Raw genomic sequence first — 25,215 nt, forward strand, 5'->3', positions numbered from 1 at the left:
TCTTTTCACTCAAATCAACAATTTTGTTTGAATATTTCAAAAAGTAATTAAAATAAAATAAAGATTGCAGTCTAAAAAGCTTGATTGTCTGCAAGTAATTTATGCTCTCTTTTTTTAATTTTTAAACTAAAAAAACTATTGGCAATTACTAAAATTAATGTAACTGCATACCTAACATCACACCAACATTGACTGATGAAAGGAAAAGGACAGCGGGATTCTACGAACATTAACAAAACAACTGTTTTTGGTTTTTCGTTATTTTATTCATGAGCAACAAAAGTTATAACTGGTTAGTAACCCAAGGTGTAAATATATATTTCTAAAATTTATAATTACATTAAAAATATCCTACAAAATTAATTTAATTGTTAAACAGTTCTTTTAATGATGATAAATTTAGTATACACACAATTTAAAAATATTTTAATCGATTTAATTTAATATTAAAAATCATTAAACTATTCCATGCCCTTTTACCTGGAAATTGTTTTTGTAACAGTTTTCAAGAAAACGTAAACGCGTAAATATACATGTGCTCCTCAAAATGAAGAGAATGATAGGTATAAGAACAGGTAAAGTTTCAATTCATTCATTCTTATTCTTTTGGAGGCAATTATCTTCTTTCATCAACTTTAGAATATTTTGGAGAAAGCACTCACAAATTCCCTTTGAGTAAGCATGAAGCAACAATGATATTCTTCTTTTCCATGGTTGCTGCTTAATATTCTGTGTGGAAATGAATTCTGTTTTCAGTCTGGTTTGATTGACATGTCATGATTCTTTTTCTTTTCTTTGGTAAATTTTGTATATGCTATACAACATGATCAACAGGGTTCTTCATGGTTATTGGATTGTGCCAATTTTAGTGCTTTTGTTCTTATTTTTCTTCTCAGATTATCCTTTATCCTTTGGCATGATCATGATGAAGGAAACATGGATTTGATCAAATTATAGATTCTGAATGCTGTGATGAACATTGTTCTTGATTATCCATGCTAGATATTGATATATTGGTTGTACTTGTTTCAAAAGAGAATAAAGTTATGTTATTGATCTTAGTTCTATAATCTTTTCCTTGCTCCTGTTCAGGATATTTATGAACTTATCCTGAATCATTTTTTGTTCTGCAAGGACACTGTACAAAAAACCAGTATTGATTTTTTTGTCCATGAAGCATGGATCTACTGAATCATGTGAAGATTAAGGAATAACTTCATTCCATCCTTGAAAAGATTGGTGTAAACTCCTTTTTAACATCTTACTTATAAATTTTTCTGAAATTATAACTGGTTTGTGATTGGATGTAAATGTAAAACTGTTTTTCATTGATCAGCATGAACAATAAATTAACATCCTTTTTCTTTTTCTTGGTTGTAAGGTTGAATCAACATGAGCAATAGAAAAGATGATGATGATGAGTCAAGTGAGAGAGGTATATTTCCACATATAGGGTATCCAAGTGCACCTCCCTACCCTCCTCCAACTGGATATGCAGCACCAGGTTACCCTCCTCCAGGAGGGTACCCTCCAACAGCCTACCCTTCACCAGCATATCCACCACCACAAGGAGGGTATCCTCATCCTGGTCACTATCCTTCAGAATATCCACCTGCATATCCACCAGCACCAGCACCAGCATATCCACCTCCTGGAGGGTATCCACCTAATGCTTATCCTCATTCAGGGTACTATCCACCAGCTTACCCTGCTCCACATGGTTATCCACAAGCTATGCCTCCATATTCTGCAGGTACACTTCAACAATACTATGGAGATTATATATGTTTGAAGTCTTGAAAATAATAACTTTTCCCTTCCCATACACAATAGTTTTGAGATTCTTAGAATTTACTTTCACATTATTCTGTTAGAATTTATCACAATGAAATTTGAGATATCAACAAACCATATCATACCCAGGTTTAGTAAGCAACCCATGGAAGGAAACTTCAAATTGGAAAGTAAGAATAATACACCCAATACAACAATAATTAAAATAATACCAGCAAATAAATCATTCACAACTTAATTTAAGTAGAAAATTATAGCATTTATCAAAAATTAGCAAATCATTCCCGAACACAATCTCCTATCACAAACTATGACGTAGAATCTGACTCTGTCACCCGGATTATCTGTCCCTCAAATAGACCTTAAAACAGAACTCCTTCAAAGTGCAATGAAGGTCACTGCCATGAGCCTATAATCAATTCCGTCCAAGCAAAAAGAATGCCGCAAGCATTTGTTTCATCCGTCTTTACTATCCTTTTGGATATTTCAATGTGAGACATAAAAAACCTTTCTGTGCGATTCAAGTTCTTTTAAGAAGAACCTTCTTTTTAGTCATAAACAGAATACGACCAAGAAAACACATGTCAGGAAAAAAGACATTTTATTTTATTATGAAGATATTTCGTCAAAATCATGAAAACATCATTAAAAAAGTAATGAAACTGACCTAAATAATAATGCATCAAATACTTGCAGAGAAAACAGTCCAAAGATTCTGAGGTTAGAATCATTTTAGAACAAAATATTTTCAGTAAAGCCTTAACTACTTATCTTCGAAGGAACTCAAATAAGATTTTATACAAGAAAAGTTAAACTATATAGTAGGGGCTGCGCGAACGCAAGCCCCTCTGCCACAAATTATGATGTAGGCTCTGCCACTAGGACAGACCTTAGAACAGCACCCCTTCTATGTGCAATGAAGGTCACAGTTCTAGACCATGAGCCTTTCTGATCACTCATTCATCCCATCCAGGTAAGTATGTTTCTCAATGCCACAAGTATTTGTTTTATAGCTAATGCTCTTTACTAATATATTGAATATCTTGATGTGGGACTTTAAGTCGTTTTTACAGTAATGTACCTATGTGACTGCAAAGTGTATTTTTGGTTATGAAAAAACAGAATACAATAACCAAGGACACAAAAATGTCAAAATCATTTTTGATCCAAATGATTTTGGCTTGAATTTTCAAAATTGTTTATTTAAAAAATAGCAGATAAGTTAAATATGCAGTTGGAGTCTATGATAGGGAAGTTGAGACCTTCTTCTTAGCCTTCTTGTTGGTTTTCTCGCTTCTTCAAACAGACAATTTAAGTCTTCGTTCGTTTTCAAAACCGCTTCAAAGTCTTGTTCAGCGGTATGCAACTCTTCAGCCAAGTCAGTACCCTTAGAAGTAGTTCTCACATAGTACATCATGCAAATCCCAACCTAATCGGTGAGTTCAAAGGTCATATATACGACTTCTTCCGAGATTATCTCCTTAAAATAGACCTTTTTCTTGTTGGATAGGTTTTAGCTTACTCATTGGGTGACCCAAACGTTTGGATTACGACCTAATGAGAAGAGGCATTTCAAGCGAACTCCTCTTACTCCTCTTTTGCAAGGAGGAAGACTTCTCTCGGGAAGACTTTCTTTTCCCTTATCTTTGGAAGTGGGGGAACAACTGTGACAGGCGTGGGACGCTTGCCGCAAAGGACACACGGGTCTTAGGTCTTGGCTTGCTCAATTAACTCTAGGATAGAAGAGCCGACGAACAACAATGTCGACTCCAATCCACCATTATTATCTTAGTATAGTAGATTAAGTAAAAACGCTCGGTCGTAAGAAGTAAGAAAAATAGTAAGTGTGAAAATGACAGCGAACACACTCATTATTTATAGTTGAAAAAGGATTTTTGCAGGCGAATCTTAATCGTTGAAATGATCTGATGATCCACGAAACGCGACCTCTCATTTCAAACGGTTGCATGAATGTTGAGAATCCACATGTCTTACTCACACCAGTTACATTTCCCTCTAATCGCCACGGTAACTGCTTACGCGAGCAACCGCTTTTGGACGAGCAGTGTGACGGAACCCCTCCCACTATAACATGCATGGTCACCCCTCGCCTTCAACAAATCTCTTCTCATCTTCTTGATGGAAGACATGCTCAGACTATGAGCAGAGTAACATTAAGAATAATTACATAACAGAAATCATTACTGTTTAGATAGCCGTTAAACTAAATTTATCTCAAAATTTATAAATACATAACAGATTTAATATTCAAAATTTATAAATACATAACAGATCTAATATTCAGTAGCTATAAATACATAACAGATTTAATTAGCAACATTTGGATTCAGACATTAGAGTACTGCATGTAGAAAACTTTACTGAAGAGTAAGATGGACTTATAACAACCAAATTAGAAAGAATCATCTTTTAAGACATAAAAAACAGCATACGGCCAAGAAAACACAAATGTCATCAGAAAAGTTCATTATGTGAGATAATAAATATTTCGAGGAAAACAGACATTTTAATTTATTGTGAAGATATTTTGTCAAAAACATGATAATATCAACAAAATAATAACGAAACTCATCAAAATAAATTAAGTTACAAGTACCAAAAAAATCAGTTTTAAACTATACACTATAGGGGCTGCGCGAACGCAAGCCCCTCTACCACAAATTATGATGTAGGCTCTGCCACTAGGGCAGACCTTGAAACAGCACCCCTTCCATGTGCAATGAAGGTCGCAGTTATAGGCCATGAGCCTTATTGATCACTCATTGACCCCATCCAGGTAAGTATGTTTCTCATTGCCACAAGTATTTATTTTATAGCTAATGCTCTTTATTAATATATTGAATATCTCGACGTGGGACTTTCATTGCAAGGTGTATTTCTCTTCTTGGAAAACAAAATACAATAACTAATGATACAAAAACGTCAAAATCATTTTTATCCAAATTGTTTTGACTTTAATTCAAAAGTTGTTCATTTAAAAAAATAAACAAATAAATTAAATATGCAGTTGAGACCTCAATAAAAAAAAGTTAAACTCTTCTTCTTAGCCTTCTTGTTGGTTTTTCTTGCCTTTTCAAATTGGCGATTCAAGTCTCGTTTGCATTTAAGGCAACCTCCAACGGCCTACAACTCTTCAACCGAGTTAATAACCTTAGGAGTTTCCAAGAAGTATGCCACACAAATTCAACCTTCTTGTTGGTCTTTCTTGTCTCTTCAAATTGGCGATTCAAGTCTCGTTTGCCTTCAAGGCAACCTCCAACGGCCTCGTTTGCCTTAAAGGCAACCTCCAATGGCCTATAACTCTTCAACCCCTCCAATGCCCTATGACTTTCGGCCTATATTTAATACAAAATGATTTAAACTACACGTAGAGGCTATAATAGAGGTTGAAAACATTCTAGAATAGACCTATATTTAATACAAAAAGATTTAAACTACACATAGTAAAGGGTATAATAGAGGTTGAAATCATTTGAGAATAGACCCATGTTAAATACAAAAAGATTTAAACACAATGTTAAATACAAAAAGATTTAAACTACGTATAGTAGAGGCTGCGCGAACGCAAGCCCCCTCTACCACAAATTATGATGTAGGCTCTGCCACTAGGACAGACCTTAGAACAGCACCCCTTCTATGTGCAATGAAGGTCACAGGTCTAGGCCATGAACCTTTTTGATCACTCATTGACCCCATCCAGGTAAGTATGTTTCTCAATGCCAAAAGTATTTACTTTATAGCTAATGCTCTTTACTAATATACTGAATATCTCGATATGGGACTTTGAGTCGTTTCTATATTATTATGGAAAAACAGAATGCAATAACCAAGGACATTTAAATAAATCAGCAGATAAGTTAAATATGTGGATTATAAACTCAGTTAAATATTTTGAGGAAAAAAATATCATTTATTGTGAAACTAATTCAAAATGTCTAGTAAGAATATGTTTTTGGATTCGTGTCCAAAAACTGCATCAATCACAAAATCTGCATTAAACAGACCAAAATATGTGAAGCTATAATGACTAATTTGGTCCTAAACAAACATGCAGCTAATACAAATACTCTAAAGTGAATTATGAAATGGGAAATATAGAGTGGTATCCATTTGTTGTTATTTTATCGTGTGTTCTTCCTGGTAAAGCAGGTACTTTTACCAAATCAGTTACAAAATAAGAATGGTTTAACCAATTAGGCTAGCTCATTACTGACATACCTAGGTAAGTCTGCTAGCATTATACCTTAAGGAATTAGTGATGCGAACAAAACAATATCACAAAAATCCGTATGCACACACTTTGACGAACAAAAAACAATCAAAAATATGAATTTCAATAGAGACTATTCTGCATGCACATTATGATATATTACTACAAATTACCATAAGGGTTGTAAAAAGTATTTATGAGTCAATCTTGGTGAACATGGTATAGCAAAGTTTAACAAAATAGTATCCTGTTCATACTTCACTAAGAGACTGATAAAGTATTGGAGGAGATCTTATGTTCATAAAATTGTTAAGCAAAAGATCAACATGCTTCAAGAATGTTGATACTCAGCAACATATAAACCTGGGTTTTGGCTTTCACAATCCCCTGTTTGGACATATCTTACTTGTTGCTTACTATTTATTCACAGTTGACCCAAATAGTTGAAGTTAAATTCACCTAGCTATGTTTTCTTCAAATAGAATGTATTGACCAATTAACTAGTTTGTTTTCTTCATGTAAAATGTATTGATCAATTAACCAGTTTTAAATAGGTAACAATAACAGCCATTTTATCTTATTTAGTGTGATAATGTTTTTACTGTTATTGTTGGAAAATGGTTCTGATATGACTTCTGATATGGCTTCTGATATGTAGGGCGTGGAGCTGGCATGGGAGGATTGTTAGCAGGGGGTGCTGCTGCAGCTGCTCTTGCTTATGGTGCTCACCATTTGACTCATGGACATCATCATTATGGACATCATCATTATGGACATGGTGGTTATTTTGGTCATGGAAAGTTCAAGCATGGGAAATTTGGCAAACGTTGGAAACATGGAAGGTTTGGATTTGGCAAGTTTAAACATGGTTGGAAAAGGTGGAAGTGATGAAGTGACCATTGTGCTAAATATGTAATTCTGAGTAAGGTCATGAGTTGTGAGGTGAATAATGTTTACAATCTCTACTTTATAGCAGTTCAGTAAATTTGACAGCAAGAAACTACTACTGCGTGGCATCCATGTGCAGCTACTTGGTTGTGATCTAAACATCTCACATGCATGTTATTTATAGCTCACTATTTACTCTTTCACCTAAAGTTGTCATTGTGAGCCTTTTACTTTTGCATCAAACCAGTTCAAACAGATAGTTGACACTGCATAATTTTATCATGCCAAATCTTCTATAATAAAAACTAAATACATTCTTTTTTTCTTAAAAATAGGAACCAAGTGGAAAAAATGAAGAACATCTTTTAAGATCACGCATATAGCTTGGTGAAATATTTATATTCAAGTCGTGTTTTGATAGAAGAACTAATTACTGTAAACTGACTTGCTTAACACTTAGAGTCCTTTTAAAATATTTCAACAGAACTAAATTGAACTGTATAAAAAAGTTGAACTGTTTAAAATAAAAACTTGCAAAAAATTGTTTTATTAATTTGACTATTAAGAATTGAATTACTCTCATATAGGATTCCTTAAACTAAATTAAACGATAAATTATGAATTACTCTCAGGATATGCAGAGGCTGAGTTGGGAGGGGTTTGTAAACTTCATTGGAGGGTTTCTGAACACTCTCAAAGTGCTCTGAGTTGTAAACACTCTCAAACAAATATATAAATGCATCTGTGCTAACAAGTAAATAGAAAAAAAAACTAGAAATTCAATGTTATCTTTTGATATTCAAAGAAATATATATACAAAATATACTTTCACACAATGACATTTGACTAGTCTAGTTTTGATTTGCCACGTGTACAGATCAGACATACATATCAAAAGGACATGACATGCACCCTTTTAGACAAATCATCAGTAATTGGTAGCAAAACTTGTTGAACCCCTAGAATGATTAGACTAAGAATCCATGGCTCTAACAACTTGTAGAGTCAGGTTCCTCATGCTTCTGCTGGAATCCATAACTCCCATCTTGTTGCAAACCCATGTCATAAACTTCAGAATTTGCACCTCTACTACCTCTTCCTCTTGGTGAAGCATACTCTAAAGTCCTGTTAGTAAACTTTCCTCCACTTCTGCCTCTAATGGAATTGCCCCCTCTCTGTTTCCTGACAGAACCAACTCCCTCATTAGATCCATCAACAACATCCTTGGAGAAAACCCTCCTTCCATTACCCCTGCTCCTCCTCAACCTGCCATCAAAACTTGTTTCATTCCTCTCAAAATTTGAAGAGGGAGGAGAATGCTCTCCACCATCAAACCTTCCATTTGCATTCCTCTCATAATTCAAACGAGAAGATCGCCCTCCATTGTTAGACCTACCAACATCATCAGACAAAACCCTCCTTCCATTTCCATTTCTTCTCAATCTACCATCACCCTCCACTCCCTTCCTCCCATGAGACTGCACTCCATTTCTACCAACATTATCAGACAAAAGCCTCCTCCTATTCCCATTCCTTCTCAAACCAACCTCACCCTCACCCTCAACTCCATTTCTCCCATAATTCACATTAAAAGATGAAATTTCTCCATCAACATCCTCCAACAAAACCCCTTTTCCATTCCCATTTCCACTCAAATCCCCACCATACACAACCCCTTTCCTCCCATTTCCCATTTCACTCAAACCTTCATCAAATTCAAATTTCTTCCCCCAATTCCCCTTTTCATTCAACTTTCCGCCAAATTCAATCTCCTTTCCCCCATTTTCCTTCTCACTCAACTTATCATCAAAAGCATCCCCCTTTACCAAACCCCCTCGTTCCTCATCATACCCCTCCTTCACCAGCCCATACCCATCAACCCTCCTATAAGGCTTCACACTGTGCACCACCCCTTTGGGGAAAAACCTAGCAGATGGCAACTCATCAGGGGTCTCAAACAACACAGGCCCATCCTTCTCACTCCACATATCAAACCCACCAGGCCTCTGAAACCTGTCGGCAAGAACCTTCACCTGCTCATCAGCCCCAACAGAGAACAGATTGGGCGCCGCCGCCGCCGCCCTATCCACCACCTCCCACGGCCTCTCCAGCTCCGACACCGCCGCCTTCAGCTCCGCCCGCTTCCTCATCTCGTATATCTGCCGCTCCCTGGACAGACGCGCCTTCAGTAGCTGCTTCGCCTTCTTCGCCTGCATCCGTTTCCACACCCACTTCGACACGCCACCCGGGTACGTGCGGGGACCCCCACCCATGCGGATTACGGTGCTCGCACGTGCGGGAGGATTGGGAAGAAATTGGAGGGTTTTGATGGGGTTGTGGAAAAAGGGGCATTGGGAGAATGAAAGGTGGTGGTGTTGAGGGAGTAAAAGGTTCATCTTGAGTTTGATTTCAAATGCCCACAACACCAATAACAGATTTTGTTCAAAAAAGTATCAATTTTTTTATCTAAAAAGAAGAAAATTTTCAGAATTGAAGGGTTCTTTGGAAGGCACTGCAATCACAAATCCCTAATCCTCGTTCATTCTTTCTCGTACGGTGTTGTTGTCCTTCGCAGATATGGCTTATGTTGTGTGTTACTGTTAAGTCGTGTATGGTTGCATTTCCAGGAACGACGTCTGTAGAAATTATAATATTTTGAAACAAAAAATCTTTTTTTTTTCTCAAGTTTCTTTATAATTATACTTTAACTTATTGAACCTATTTGTTGTATGAAAAACATATATGGCCTATTTTAAACCATTTTAGAAATGTTATATATGCATAACTTCATTTTAATTTTTTAAACAGTGAAATGAAAAATTACTAAATTTTTAAAAACTAAAGGGCTGATAATAATAATAACAAAAAAGAAGTTCAAAAAGTATTTCAAAGTTCGAAATACTAAGATTGGGTTAACCTAATTTTTTTTAGTTTATACTTTTAATTAATGTTTGAAAGGTTTTGTTTTAGTTTTTTTGAAATTGTGTTAAATTAAACTGATGAAATAAAAGATGGTTTGAGATAAGGGTGGTAATGGAGTCATCTCATCCTCTTTTGTCTAGTTTTTCATTAGGTTTACAAAAAGTGGGTCAGACCAACCCGTCTTTCATAACAAATGTGAGTTAACTTTTTTTTGTCCGCTCCACATAATATTTAGTGCACGAGCCGATGTATCTCCTCTAATATGGTTTAATAGCCAATTTAGTCCCCACTTTTGGTTGAAAAATCTCAATTTAGTCCCTCGTTATAAAAGTGTTTTACATTAGTCCTAACTTTTAAAATAGTGGGTCAGATTGGTCCCTTTCGTTAAATATAAGTTAACGAAATTAATGGATGATGATGTGACACAGCTTAAAGCTGATGTGTTAGATTGGTCCCTCGTTAGCTTTAAGTTGTGTCACATCATCATCCATTAATTTCGTTAACTTATATTTAACGAAAGGGACCAATCTGACCCACTATTTTAAAAGTTAGGACTAATTCAAAACACTTTTATAACGAGGGACTAAATTGAGATTTTTCAACCAAAGTGAGGACTAAATTGGCTATTAAACCTTCATAACAAATGTGAGTTAACTTTTTTTTGTCCGCTCCACATAATATTTAGTGCACGAGCCGATGTATCTCCTCTAATATGGATTGTTTATTTTAAATTTTGTTATTTTGAATTAACAAGCATGATTCATTGTGTAAAAAAAACATATATTAATGTAAAATACTTTGCGATTATTTATACCAGTTATAATTTATTAAGTATAAAAAATGGGATGGTGAGATAATAGTAAATAAAATAATATTTTATACATAAATAATAGTTATAATAAGTATAGAAAGTGGATGTGATAATATTTATGTAATAATAAAGAAAAAACATTTTATAAGTTATAATAGATAAATAATGCATTAACATTTTTGCAATAATAAGAAAATTTTCTATATCTTCTAATTATAACTTATATAAAAAGTGGATTACATTTTTTAATAAATAAAAAAACTTCTTATATCGGTTTAATTATAACTAATATAGAAAGTAGTTTTTTTATATTTAAAAATAGAGGGTTCTCAAATCCTTAACTCTCGTTCTTCTTATTTTCCTTTCTCGTTCATGTCTCATTCTCCTTCATCATCTGGCAACATGTGTCTTTTTTCTTTCTTCCCCAATGCGCGAGGCCTTATGCACGCCTAGACTTATCACGTTGCGCCCTCCGCCAACAGTCACATCACCAATGCGAAGGAGGAGCACGTTAACTCTTGTCTTCTCTACGACATAAAGTTTTGTCACCCAAGGTTGTTGCTCCCCCGCCACCATCACATCGTGCATCCGATTGAAACTTCAACTCATCGGACGATTGTTTCTTTCTTTCTTCTCTCTATTTTCTCTTTTGGCTAATTTCAATGAGTGAATGTGGGTGCCAAAAAATGAAGATGGAGGAGGAATCAATGGTGAAGGGGATTGAATTTGTGCTTGTGAAAGTCAAAGGTGATGTTGATGCTAGTTATGGCCATGTGTGGGTGTTGGCAAGGCTAGAGCGGTTTTGTTCTATGCGGGTTTGTTGTTGGAAGGTGAGGGTTGATTTTGTTTAGTCATGAGGTGATGAAGAGTTCTGGAATGTGTTAGGGAGAACCAAAGAGTTGTGTGATAGAGATGTATTGTTTTGTGTTCCATGCAGGAGATGAATGGTTGTTATGGAGATAATGAGTATGCAAAGAAGATAGCCCCCTATCACTTTGTGGTTGTTGAGTAAATTGAAAATGATGTTGGTGCGTGGAGTGCAAAAGGTTGCTTGAGATTGTTAGTAGTTGGTAATGGGTTCTAGAACAAGAGTTAATGATGGAGATTTGGATTGGATGTGAGTATGATGAAGGTTCAAGCTTGTGAAGGAGTGTTTGTGATGGACTAGATGATAAGAAAGTGTTTGTGATGGGTCAGATGATAAGAAAATTTTTCATATCAATTGTACCTTTTATCGATATAAAAAGTGACACTTTTTATACCTTTATGTTATTTTACAGTGAAAAGAAAGTAGAAATAAGTTTGGAGTAGTTGATGATAATAAAAATGATTTTGAATTTATTAGACTTAGAATAACAACGTATGTAAAATTTTTTTATTATTAAAATTAGGAAGTTTTTGTGTTTTAAATGGTAAAAATATTTATTTAAAATTTATTTTTTTAAAATTTGAGTTTAAAACTAACAATAATATTATTCTATATTTAAAAATAATTATATTAATGATGGGTGTCATTCTATAATTATTAAATAAAATACTTATTGTCTACTATAATGTTTAAATTTTAGTTATTTAAAATTTTAATATAAATGTTCAAAATCAATAATATTTGTCAATTTTAATAATTGGTATTTGTAACTAGATGAAATCGTCGTGCTTTTGTGAGTTGTGAGTATGTGTACATATTTTTTATGATAATTTAAAGTTATAGTTTCTTTTATAACTTCAACTATTGTTTAACCACATGAGTGGTCTCATTTTTATCACTTTTTTGCATTTACTTACTCCATGATATCGCATGTTTATTCTTACAAGATTCTTTTTATTGATATAGAAGCATAGGATTCCCCTTACAAACATGAATTTGTTTATGTCAAAGTTTCATTTATATGTAATCATTAGTAGTTTAAATATGGTCGCACCTTGGCTTTTTCATTTATGTTTGAATAATGTAATAATAACTTCCAAAACCAAGGGTCTTATTTGGAAAAGTATGTGTACTAACCCAACAAAAATTTCCTAAATTCTTCCTATTTCATGGCAAGGTCCTTGTTTGTTTGGAAAGGTATGTGCACTGATAAAAAAATCCGTAAACTTTTTATATTCCATAGCTAGTTTATATAAATATGTACTATACCATTTGTACCATAACGAGAGGCACACATCTGAAATGTATTTTGAGTTTTCTAAATTTAATCGGTGATTTTCCTTTGTATTTACCTTTCTCTCAAGGAAGTGTCATGTTCTTTATTTTATTCTCTCTTCCATTTTTTGTTTTTATTGTTGTTACATTTTTAACTCATGTTCAAACCATTCTAGTAATAATTCAAGGATTTTTAATAGTTTCTACCAATTGCATTGATTTATTTTGGTTTCTAATACATATATTCATATTACTAGTAAAAAAAAACTTGTTAACATACTTATTACGTTTCGATTATCGAGGCATAAAAAGGTATGAAATTTTTTCATTTTTTGTGAATATATAGGTCTCAGTAAAAAAAACCAAAGTCATAGCATACGTTTGACATCGGTTGTTCTCACACTCGTTGTCATAGGATCCTACGAAATTGACAATTGAAAACTTTTCAACTGACAAGCTTTTTGTACAAGACTTATTACTTCGATTTTCTGCAGACCCGCTGCCATAGGGTCCTGACGTTGCAGAACCCATGAAATATTTTCTCTTCCCTTTCTCTTGGGCGGTTGGAGGGACGACCGTAAGGGGAGTGGGTTGCGGAACCTGAGGAGAGGGACTCACGATCCTCATATCTTGAACTATACGAGAGGGAGTAATAGTGGTAGTGGTTGGAGCATGCGAAGTACCCTTCCCACTATCCTTATCTTGAGCCTTTCGTCTAGCGGCCAACATAGTGAAAGCATTGGAATCTATAGTATTATACGATGCCATGAGATATGAAATAAAATACGAAATATAGATAAGTTAAAAACGATAATTATAACACATTACATAATGAAAAGCTTACCGAACACTCTATTACAGAAAGCTTCTGATTTACTAGATTTATGAGGTCTTGGGAAGGGATGCGAAGGGGTAGCTGATTAATCAGATCGATCCACTCTTTCTTTACGGGTGTCATAGCATATTTGGTCCACAAGGTCAACCTCCTAGATTGCTCAATCCAGTAGAGGGGAAACTTAGGTTGTCCAGTATTAAAAAATAATTTTGACCGACCAGTCTCCTTTATTACCATCTCCAGGTAGTTGGTCTTAAACCCTGATAACAATCTCCTAAGCTCGGTTGGGCCAAAGCTAGAAAGATGCTATGGAGATGGTCCCTTGAAGATATATGGTGCGGAAATGTAGTGGATCATCAAGGATAGGGGATGGAAATGTGAAAGTTATGGTGTTTGTGAGGCTAGAAGCTCACAACCATATGTGGTGGTGTGGTGTTTGAAGGCTCTAAGAGAGGTTAGGTCAACTCAAAGAGGAAGGTGACTAGAGTTGCCTCATTGGGTGCTCTAGTCTTGATCTTAAGATGAGTAATATGGTAAAAAATGGGCAGCATAACTTTACTCAACATCAAATATGATTACAAGAGAGAAGACACATCTATATATAGGCAAGGGTGTCTCTTAAAAACCTTAAAAGCATGATCTTCCACATTTTCACTCATTAGCCAAAAATGAGGCCTTTTAAGGAGTGGACAAGTGTCCACAAATTTTCTCCAATGAGGGGAGGACATGTGGCCACTCACAAATCACAATCCTTTCCATTCTTAAAATGCTATGTGACCACTACTAGAACTAAATCCTCTCCAATGGAAGCAAGACACATGACACATACTTTTCACATGGTTTGGAAGTCTAGCTTAAGAAAAAATCTTATACTAGTTAGGCCTTAATAAAAACCTTAAACAAACCTACGTACTTAGCTGAAATATATGGTCTAAAAAAATCTACACTATTTTTCCAAAAATACATGGCTTAAAGAAACTTATACTATTCCAAGCTATGCTCCATGATGGCTCCAAAGACGGCTCAAAATTTAGACCATCTTCATGGATGACTTCACTTTTCTTGTAGATGCTTGACCATGGCTAAGGGGTATGTCATCATTTCTCCCTTTTGAAAAGGATTTGCCCTCAAAACTTCAACTTTGAACTTAGGCAAACTTTCTCATCTTCTTTGGAGTCATTGTGATATTTTTCGCTGGCGTTAAATATCAATCTTATAACACAAGTTAGAGCAACTGTTATGATAGTGAGTAGATGAAAAATATAGCTCTCAAGAATTATACACCTTAAATCAAATGAATGATCAAGGTCTTGGAGAGTAAGAGCATCTTTGAAGCTTTTATTTGTCTTGTGTTGGATGTAATTGTTTGAAAGACTATCCATTCCAACACAAAAGTCTATTTGTAGGGATATGTTATCATACCCTCCCTTTTGAAAAAGATTTTTCTTCAAATCTTCATGTGTTTTTCTTATGACAAAAACTCTTTTCTTATTATTGGTTAATTTGTGTATCTTTCCACCTGGATCAAAGATCCACATGCAAGTGTCATCAAACATAAATCCAATAATATTATGTGCCACAGACAACATGTATTTAGATGAAAGATTTGAAAAAAGACTTTATGTTAATTTCAAAAAAGTTTACTTGAAAACTTTGAAGGTCTACTCCACAAAATTGTTTGTGTGTTTCTTTGAGTTAATTGTAACCTAGAAGTTAACATCAACTTTTGAAAAAATTTCAACTTCCTTCTCACCATGAAAAAGAGTGAACAAGAAAAAGGAGTTGAAAACTAACTTACACGATGGAGAAACTAATCGATCCAAATTAAAGAGCTCGCTACAAGAATCAATCTTGTAGTCTTGGTTCTTCAATTAGACATAATAGAGAGAAATTATTGAAAACTCTATAATATGTTTTAAAATAATAAAATTCGTTCATTTAAATTAAAACCCTTTAATATTCAAAGTCTTACTATACTTTTAACTCATCATTTTCTATATTTTTTATCATAGGATTGATTACATGATGATATTCTTTAAATAATTTCAAATATATTATAAAATAGTCTCAAAAGCATATAATTAAAAACCTTTTATTATTATTTTTTCAAGTCAATCCAAATATGAGAAAAAAAATAATAATCAAAGGCTTTACTATTTTAGCCAACGAAATTATTATCATGGTAAGATATAAGTTTTTTGAATAGAACGAATTCCAGAATGAGTAATTTAAAATAATTAAAGATTTATTTTTCTAAATATAACTTTTATAATATTTTTAAAACATATAATGTAAAAGTTTTTAATACTTTCTTAAGGTTGTTTTCGGAAATGAAAAGATTTTAAAAAGTTATTGGTATTATTCTATCAATGAGAGGTGTGAAAGGAAATTATGAAAATAAAGTACAGAAATAAAGCAAGCAATTGCCTTTCTTGACCCCATCGTATTTGTGTTAAGGACATTACTTCCTTACCTAAAAAGTTTTGTTTTTTCTTTCAAAATTTAATGACACAATTATACTTAACAAATTGTTGTTTGGGTTATGTTGGTTACTTCTTTGGACCATGTTTGTGTTTAAGGCATGTGATGTTTTTGAAACATACCTTTCTTACCTAAAATGTCATTGTTTTTTCTTCCAAAGTGTTATGACACAATGGTACATATATAATTAATGCGATTTTGTCCATGGAATTATACATAACATTTAAATTTAAAAATATTTTCTTGAATAATGGGACTATGATTGTTTTCTTAGGCTTTTTCTTCTTGTATTCATATAATTTTTAATTGTATCTTCATAATTTTTTAAATGATCATTTTATTCTATAAAAATTACTTCCAAATTACTTGTTTTAGAATTTTTTTAGGATATGATTTTTAAAATGGGATTTTTTGAATAAAACTTTTAGAATAATTTTTTCGAAACTCATGAAATATATTTAAAATGAGTTTTCTGGAATATATTTTTCTAAATAATTTTTTGAAATTTTAAAATAAGTTTTCCAAAACATATTTCAAAACGAGTTTTTTGAAATAAATTTTTTAAACAAACTTTCCATGACTTGCATTCAAGAACATGATTTTCGAAATAATTTTTCAAAATATACGAAATACATTTAAAAGAGTTTTTTGGAATAAATTTTTTATTTTCTTCCTTGAGTACAACGATAATGAAAATTAAGGACTCCGATGTGTTGACAAATTTTTATAACAACCTTTTGACAACTGGTCATGTATTACTATTTTATTGATTTATTTGAATTTATTTTAAAAAAATATTTGAAACAGACCAATCACAAACTACCATGTAGGCGTTGTTAAAATGTTGTTAAAAAGTTGTTAAAAAATATTGTTAAGAAAATATTTTTTGAAAATTAGTGTACTCGGAGGTAACGTGGTATAGTACGAGGGTATTTTAGTCCTTTTCTAGGCTAATATGGGTTGCAGATAGTTATGAAGGGAGTACACGAAGAAAAATATATTTTCTTTCAAAAAGTGATTAAGCTTAAAACAAACCCAATTAGCTAATCCCATGTGATTAAGAATATTACTATAAACTAATCTTTGTTTTACGTTTGAAAAAAAGAGAGTATTGTCTAAGTATTACATTATACAATAAGACCATGATGCATGTTACTTGAATAAGCACTTATTTTGACGAAACAAACAAATATTCAAAGCAACATTATAAGATTCTTTGTGGGAAATTAAAATTCATGCAAACAACTTGCAATTTAGATTTCAAAGATTTTTTTCAATGGCCATTAATAAAGGTCAAAACCAAACTTTCTCATTCAAGTTTATACCTACCAAAACCATATTTTATTAGTAGTCAAATAATACACAATTTGTCAAAGAGTGAAGAACAAGAAGAAATCACTTATAAATTGTGATTAATTAACAATTAAACATCACAAATTAACTTTGTTTATACAAGTTATTTTCAGAAATGACTTTGTATTAAAAGACAAATAGTTTGCTTCTTAATCTAGTTATTGTATATTTATGGCTGTAATAAAATCGTGTAGGAAATTAATTAGATTGCTTTTAAAATTGTTAAATGGGTATTAATGTGCTACAAATTAAAGCCATTGTTGTTTAGGTGCATCATCTTCTCTTGCAACATTAATAGTAAAAACAATTTAAAAAATATTTCTCAAAATTTTGAATGATATTTGTTTTTGGAAATACAGGAGTAAACTGATAATTTTATTACCATTTTAATTTTTTAATCACATTAAACAATTTAGTAAAAGTAATATTACTTTTCTTGGGTAAAAAATCGTTTGAATTTGGGAGAATTATAAGATTATTTTGTGAGATAGTTAATTATAAACATTAAAAAACACATTTTTAATGATAATGTGATGTTTTAAAAACTAATCTAAACACGAGAAACAATACTCCAATCATTTATTTATTGTTAGGTTGAACATATTTTAATGGAAACCTGTGATAAAGTTAATTAATGAGTCATAACTATATTTATTAATTTAAGTTATTTCTTTTATCAAATTTTAAAACGTATCCCTTTTCTTTTTATTCTGTTTGTAAATATGCTTTCTAGTGAATTTCTTGTATATCGTGAGGTTATTTTATGAACAATTTATTGAGTCATATTTTGTATTTTAAAATAGAAAATATATCTCTTAATATTTTTAAAATTTTGAAGTTTAGTTTTCATTTTAATATTTAAATGTATATTTTTGACAAGAGAAGTAGTTTAAATAACGTGTTCAAAAACTAAATTCGAATATTGGATAATTTTAGAAGAATAAAAAGCTATTTTTTTTTCTGAAAAAAAAGTTTATTAAAACTAGTCATCATTATTTCAGTGTGAACAAAGTAAAACGATACGTTATATTTAAATTTCGAAATATTATTTTCACCATTTTAAAATCTCTAAAATACTAAAAACAATAGTTTTTTTTTTCATATTAAATCAACATAAACCACAATATTAATTTAAAACAATTCAAATACTGTTAATTTATGCCTATTCCATGATAACTTACAGTTTCTCAGACAAAATTTTTCGAAAATCAAAGTGAGATAGCATATATTATCTTAAATAATAACGAAAATACATATAGTCATGTTTACGAGTTCGTATTTTTGAAAATTTAAAAGTTCTTAAACCATTAATAAAAATTACAAAAGCAAATTTCACAATATATTTTAATTTATTTTCTATATGAATTTGATGTAAAAATGTCTAAAATTTAAAAGCTTTTAATAGAGAGGTTACAATAAAGTGAGTAATTATGTAATTTTATAAAAATTAACTTCGTCCAATTTTAAAAACTAATAATAAAAGTTTTAAAACATACTCGAATAGGGATTAAAACTAAGTACGAGTTTAACTATTTTATTTTTATTTTTAAATAAAATTTTATCTTCAATCCTATATTCACATTTGAGATATTAGTATTATGCTGATCTTTATTATAAAATTTGTAAAATGATAAGAACGATGTCTAATAAGACCTTATTTAAAAATAAAATACCAATATATATACAGTTGTATTTTTATTATTTAAAATATCAATTAGATAATCTTTTAGTAAAAAACAAAAACCATAATAAAAAATACAAAACATATACATCTTAATTTTTAATCTTAAATATCTATATAAAAAATTTAAGTATATAAATGTCTCATAAAAACATTAAATAATAATTAAATAAAGATAAGAAATTTATAAATAAAACAAAATAGTTATGATAATAATTATTAAAACAAAAAAATAACCATTAAACATTATATTGAAATTATATAAAATGTGCTAGAAAAATAATTTCCAAGAATAAAAAATATATATTAAAAAATGATATTATTAATTGTGATAAATAACATGGACATAAATAAATAGTACAGATTGAACAGTTGCAAATTTATATTTGAATAAAACAAAATAAGTTTTGGTATAATACACTTAAAAAAATGAATGAAAAAGGAGAGAGAAAAATAAGATTATGGAACAGGTGAAGGGAGGCACATGCATCTGATAGCGATTCGTAACTTCATTTCTTACACTCTCTTTTCATTACAGCTGTATTCACGACCAGTTCATTGAATTTATTAAAAAGACTATAAAATTAATATAAACCTTTTTCACAAATTAAAATTAATTTCTGAGCAAGACATAATTTTTTTAATTTATCAATAAATTATTTTTATTTTATTTTAATTTTTGTTTCACATGTTATATAAGATAATGTTTTGTATTTAATATTTATGATTCTATCTTCCAACTATAGTGTCAGACTCTTTCACAAAATCCAAGTTCCCAGTTATTCCTGTTCATACTTCGTATACAAGCTTCTGGTTGTTGATCATTTGTTTTTAAATATTCAAAGTTTTTTTCTTCTTCTAAAGACAGCTGTGAAGTTTTTAATTTTTAATTATAAAATACTATAATATTGGTTTGGCAAGACAAATCTATTAAATTAATTATTAAATAATTAAGACAGGCTATAATTCAACAAACATAGAATAACTAATGGAGTTTTAGGTATGAGTGTTTTTTTTTTCAGGTAGAGAAATTTCTTTATTGAAAATTGGGAAGTTATTTATATCTTTTTGGAGTAGAAAAAAAATAAAGAGTAGAGAAATTTGTTTTTAATTCATAAATAAAGCTTTTAATTAAAAAATCATAAAATCTACACTATTTTGACATTATGGGCTTTTACTTGTAAAATCAATGTGTAAAAATAAAAATAAAAATAAAAATAAAAACTGATAATCTTAAGAAATTGTAGACTAATTTGATAGTTTAATAGATTAATTTGAATCACTAATCAATTAGGGGACAAAAATAAAAGTTTAAAAGTTCAAAAGCAAAAGTTGGAAAAAGAATTAAGCTTACACCTCATTTTAAGTAATCATGTTTCGTCCTACTTTTATTAAAAATATAAATGGAGAATTTGTTTAGAAAATGTTTCCCTACTTATCATAAGAAATAACTTTTTTATCTCTTTTTTTTTATAAAGAAATTAAAAACTAAAAATAGTAAGAAATTAATTGTACTGTTTTTAGTCCTGTCATAATTTGTTGACTTGGATTTAATTTATTTATAATCATAATAATGAAATTATTCTATCAAGTTTTCTTTGTCTAAAGTATTTAACTTTTGAGAGTTTACTATACACATAAAGTAAGAAATGATTTTAAAAGGCAATGAAGTTAGATAAAAAAATCTTAAGACTAAAATTAGACATTGGAGTGTTTCTTAAAAATAGAACTAAACCTTAAATTCTTTTGTCAAAATTCCATAATCATGTATATTGGAATGTCTTAAAAAGAAAGAAAAAACAAATGTGATTCCTTTACTTTCTCCGTCTGTTTCGTGAGAAATGGTGTAGAGATCATAATTTGTGAATTATTAAACTAATAATTATATTATTATATTCAATCTTTCTCTTCTTTTTCCCCTCTTTCTCATAAACAAAAACACAAAAGCATGCCACAGAAAAAGAAGAGATTGTGCAAACATTCATTGATTTTTGGGTTATTACCCTCGTGATCTGTGCACAATCATCTTCTGCTTCATAATATATACCTTCATCTTCCTTTTTCCCCTTTTCTTGCTTTCTTTGTTCAACACCCTTCTGTTGGGAACGACCCTTTTCCAGTTTTGGGATTTGGAGGCTGCAAAAGGTGAGATTTTTCAGCTGGGTTTTGTATGTCATGTTAAAAAACCTGTTTTTTCTTTCTGGGTTTCTTTTTTTTGGTTTTATTTTATTTTACTTTGCTGTTTTTTTTTCCTTCTGGGATTTCTTGTTATGCATGTGAGGCTGAGCCAATGTATTTTTTAAGGTTTTGTCCCCTGTGTGAAAGGATAAGGGAGTTTGGTGCATTATGTGTGAACTAGGTGAGCTCAAGTTGCATTTTTATGTGCCTAATGACTTTGACTTTTTGTTTTATTCTGTTTCTTGTTCTTGAGCTCCACCTGCTGCTTTTTTGTGTATTGCAAATTCAGACTTGGATGAATTGTTTGTTGAGAGGTTTTTGCATCATCACAATTGACTGCTTCTGTAACAGTTTTAAGTTCATTGCAAAAATTTCTCAGGTGCTTGAGTTTGTGGAATTGGTTTATTCAGTTCTGTTTCCTCAATTCATTTGATATATGGGGTGCTTGAGTTTTGTTGAGGATGATTATATACTTATACTGCTAACTTCTGACTCTGCTGTAAGTAAACTTGTAAGAAGTCTCGTAATTGGAAAGTGCTTTTGGTTTCTGGAAATGCAAGCTATCTTAGGTTGAAGAGAGAGATGCTTGGGGGCATGAGTGTTATTGATATTTTAATATTCTTCATAATAGATAGAAAAAACATGGTAGGTCTAATTGACTTTTTTGATTTTGTTCAAAGATTGGCATATTAACATGTGATTAGGGCTTTGGTCAAAGATGAGGGTTGCCTCATAACTTCCAAATGGGTTTGAGCTAACCTGATCAGTTATTTGATTCTGTTAATTTCCTTCTACCTAATTTGTCATACTCATGATTTGGTTTGATTAATATCTTTGCTTAAAGTCAAAGAAAAACAGAAAATTTATCTGATTGGTGACCTGAACTGATTGCTTGGTGTATGATCAGAGTTTAGCCCCCTTGAAAAGCCATCTTACATTCCATCTTCTTTTACTAAGAAATGAGCTTTCACCTGTTAGAGAATGGTATACTTGGTACAGTAGTTTTATGGTGTTTTAAGAATCTAAATGCAAAGTTGGTAAATACCACTTTTGTTCCTTTCATAGCAATCACTTTAACTGTCATTTGAATAAATGTTTTGAAATAATATCATTTTCCACTGCACTTTTGGCATGAAACAAAATTATGTTATTTGAAAACTCTGGATCTGTTTCTCCTTCAGAAGACTCTAATGTAATAAACTACGTATTGAACAGAACACTATACATTTGCTGCCATTCGATGCCTTTAGTCCTTGGTGGCCTTTGGATCTTCTCTTCTGTGCTGTTGAACTTTCTCATCTTTTGCTTTTTTACACTATCAAGTTCTCTGCACTTCAAAATTTTGTGTATTGTATACAGTCTCCTGCTACCTAATCCTTGTTTCTGTCTTATGTTTCCCAGGGCATCTACATTTTGTGAACTAGTGCTTTAAAAGCAATAATGGGGTGGCAATTCTGACAAACATGGATCCTCAGGCCTTCATCAGGTTGTCAATAGGTTCTCTGGGGTTGCGATGGACTGGAATTGAACTGCACACCGGAAAATCTGGAATTCAAACACTCTCACTACCTTGTGTTTGTGAGATTCGGCTTCGAGGTTTTCCTGTTCAAACATCTTCAGTCCCTGTGATATCCTCTGCAGAAGTTCCACCTGACACTCAGAACATTGCCTCTAGCTTTTACCTCGAGGAGTCTGATTTAAAAGCATTGTTAGCTCCTGGATGCTTCTCCAACACTCATGGTTGTTTGGAGATTGCTGTGTTTTCAGGGAGGAAGGCCTCCCATTGCGGAGTCGGCATCAAAAGGCAGCAAATAGGGATCTTTAAAATGCACGTCGACCCCGAGTGGGGTGAAGGAAAGCCGTTGATTCTTTTTAATGGGTGGATAGGTATTGGCAAGAACAAACAGGAGAATGGAAAGCCGGGTACCGAGCTACATCTAAAAGTGAAACTAGATCCTGACCCTAGATATGTATTCCAGTTTGAAGATATCACAACATTGAGTCCTCAGATAGTTCAACTGCAAGGATCTATCAAGCAGCCAATCTTCAGTTGCAAGTTTAGTAAGGACAGGTGATATGAAACTTGCAATCTATTTCACTTCCAATCATGTTGACCCTTCTCAGAAATCTTTAAAAGTCACCATTTTGTTCTCATATAACATGCATTCAAGTTTTAAAATTGAAATCAATATCATTGTGAGATCATGGATGTGTTAAATATCAACCATTGGTTTCTTCTAAAATGACTGAGATTTGTGTTACTTATATTTTCTTTGCATCCTAAAGCTCAGACAAAACACTTTTACCAAGATATATACGTGGACTGATGTAGTTAACGGGTCTTCTCCAATGGAAGCTTAAATTAATAAAGTCTTATCTTAATAAGAACTTGAATCCTGATTTTTGGACCAAGGAATTAAATCACTGCCTCAAATCAGTATTTGAAGTAGAAAATTGGTAGTGTGTTTTCTTTGCTGTTTCTGTCAGTTGGGCCTGATATCTTAGGATATGCAACGGTAGTCTAAACATTTGTTGTTGATCAAACTTTTGATAGTTATGGAATGACAGGGTTTCCCAGGTTGATCCGTTGAGTGCGTACTGGACAGGCTCTACTAACGAGATTTCTAACTTGGAGACAGAGAGGAGAGAAAGAAAGGGGTGGAAGGTGACGATACACGATCTCTTTGGCTCGGCTGTCGCTGCAGCCTTCATAACAACTCCCTTTGTTCCATCTTCAGGTTGTGATTGGGTTGCCAGATCCAACCCAGGGTCTTGGTTGATTGTTCGGCCAGACACAGGCCGATCCGAGAGCTGGCATCCATGGGGAAAGCTCGAAGCATGGCGTGAGCGTGGCATCAGAGATACCGTTTGCTGCAAGTTCCATCTTTTATCTGAAGCTCAAGAGGGAGGTGAACTCCTCATGTCTGAAATAAACATAAGTGCTGAAAAGGGTGGAGAGTTTTTCATAGACACCGAGAAACATCTGAGAACTGTAACTGCAGCAGCAAGTCCAATACCAAGTCCACAAAGCAGTGGAGACTTTGGTGGACTGAGTCCATTGGTTGGAGGTTTTGTCATGAGTTGCAGGATTCAAGGAGAAGGAAAGCAAAGCAAACCGTTGGTCCAACTCGCAATGCGACACGTGACATGTGTCGAGGATGCTGCCATCTTCATGGCACTTGCAGCAGCTGTGGACCTCAGTATCCAGGCATGTAAACCTTTCAGGAGGAAGGTGAGAAGAGGTTTCTGGCATTCTATGTGAAGAACACAAGGCAAAAATGCATGTGTAAGCACCATCATAAATGTGAATTTTCTGCCTTTGTTTATCTGCAATGCTTAGAAAAATGTACAGCTTAAGTTAGTGCCCTGCATTGCTCTCTTGTGAATTTTTCAGCATATTATTAGCATTCTGATGCTTGTACAATTAAGGTGCACAAAACAATATCAAGTTAATGAACTTTTTCTAGAATTGACCTCATTCTGAAAAGGGTTCTGTTTTTTTTCATAGCTGTTCTTGTATCATCCATTGGCTGAATTTCATAACAAGAACAGATTTATAATTCTGAATATCTAAGCTAAACAAACAAATTGTCATTGTAGAGTCCTTCAGGAACTTGAATCCATGATAATAGTTGCTGAATTTGTAATGTGTTTGAATTTGAACCTGTTTCTCTTCAATTCTATGGAAATAATGTGATATCTACATTTACATTTTGCCCATATCCACTGAAGTTTTTCAACACATTTTATGTTTTGATTATTAGGTTAATATATAGTTATTTTATTACTTTGAATTTTCAATAGTTTTCCCAATTTATTAATTGATACATGACAAGATAATTTACCTTCAAAATGAATATCAACTAGGCAGCTAGTTGATTCAAAGAAGAGTTTAATC

At 32.3% G+C, this 25,215-nt stretch overlaps 3 protein-coding genes and 3 non-coding genes across 8 annotated transcripts; 2 read left to right on the forward strand and 4 right to left on the reverse strand.

Annotated features, from left to right (window-relative positions):
• Positions 1-1,392: 1,392 nt before the first annotated feature.
• On the forward strand, positions 1,393-7,116 carry LOC124822770 (uncharacterized). The gene is made up of 2 exons (XM_088095500.1): positions 1,393-1,753; positions 6,684-7,116. Exons 1-2 carry the CDS (start codon positions 1,393-1,395, stop codon positions 6,911-6,913), a joined length of 591 nt encoding a protein of 196 aa, XP_087951626.1. The 3' UTR covers positions 6,914-7,116.
• On the reverse strand, positions 2,616-2,775 carry LOC124822775 (U1 spliceosomal RNA). Its single transcript, XR_007027599.2, has one exon. It is a non-coding gene; the product is annotated as a U1 spliceosomal RNA (small nuclear RNA).
• On the reverse strand, positions 4,440-4,599 carry LOC124822774 (U1 spliceosomal RNA). Its single transcript, XR_007027598.2, has one exon. It is a non-coding gene; the product is annotated as a U1 spliceosomal RNA (small nuclear RNA).
• Positions 5,363-5,523, reverse strand: LOC148195597 (U1 spliceosomal RNA). Its single transcript, XR_015781189.1, has one exon. It is a non-coding gene; the product is annotated as a U1 spliceosomal RNA (small nuclear RNA).
• Positions 7,117-7,685: 569 nt separating the features above from the next.
• Positions 7,686-9,548, reverse strand: EMB1513 (copper ion transmembrane transporter). The gene has a single exon (XM_088093864.1). The coding sequence runs from the start codon at positions 9,307-9,309 to the stop codon at positions 7,903-7,905; it is 1,407 nt and encodes a 468-aa protein (XP_087949990.1). The 5' UTR covers positions 9,310-9,548; the 3' UTR covers positions 7,686-7,902.
• An 11,397-nt stretch (positions 9,549-20,945) lies between these two features.
• Positions 20,946-24,795, forward strand: ASG1 (nuclear factor 1 A-type protein (DUF1005)). Of its 3 annotated transcripts, XM_088094936.1 has the most exons (4): positions 20,946-21,284; positions 21,444-21,498; positions 22,719-23,388; positions 23,886-24,795. In XM_088094936.1, the coding sequence occupies exons 3-4, from the start codon at positions 22,781-22,783 to the stop codon at positions 24,577-24,579; spliced, it is 1,302 nt and encodes a 433-aa protein (XP_087951062.1). In that variant the 5' UTR covers positions 20,946-21,284; positions 21,444-21,498; positions 22,719-22,780; the 3' UTR covers positions 24,580-24,795. The 3 variants fall into 3 exon arrangements, with proteins under 3 accessions (XP_087951062.1, XP_087951061.1, XP_087951063.1); XM_088094935.1 differs by lacking the exon at positions 21,444-21,498 and having other exon boundaries at positions 20,947-21,284; XM_088094937.1 differs by lacking the exons at positions 20,946-21,284; positions 21,444-21,498 and adding an exon at positions 21,576-21,696.
• Positions 24,796-25,215: the final 420 nt, after the last annotated feature.

This window comes from Vigna umbellata, chromosome 7 (genome assembly GCF_029865625.1).
Source record: "Vigna umbellata cultivar VRB3 chromosome 7, Vumbellata_1.0, whole genome shotgun sequence".
Lineage (NCBI taxonomy): Eukaryota > Viridiplantae > Streptophyta > Magnoliopsida > Fabales > Fabaceae > Vigna > Vigna umbellata.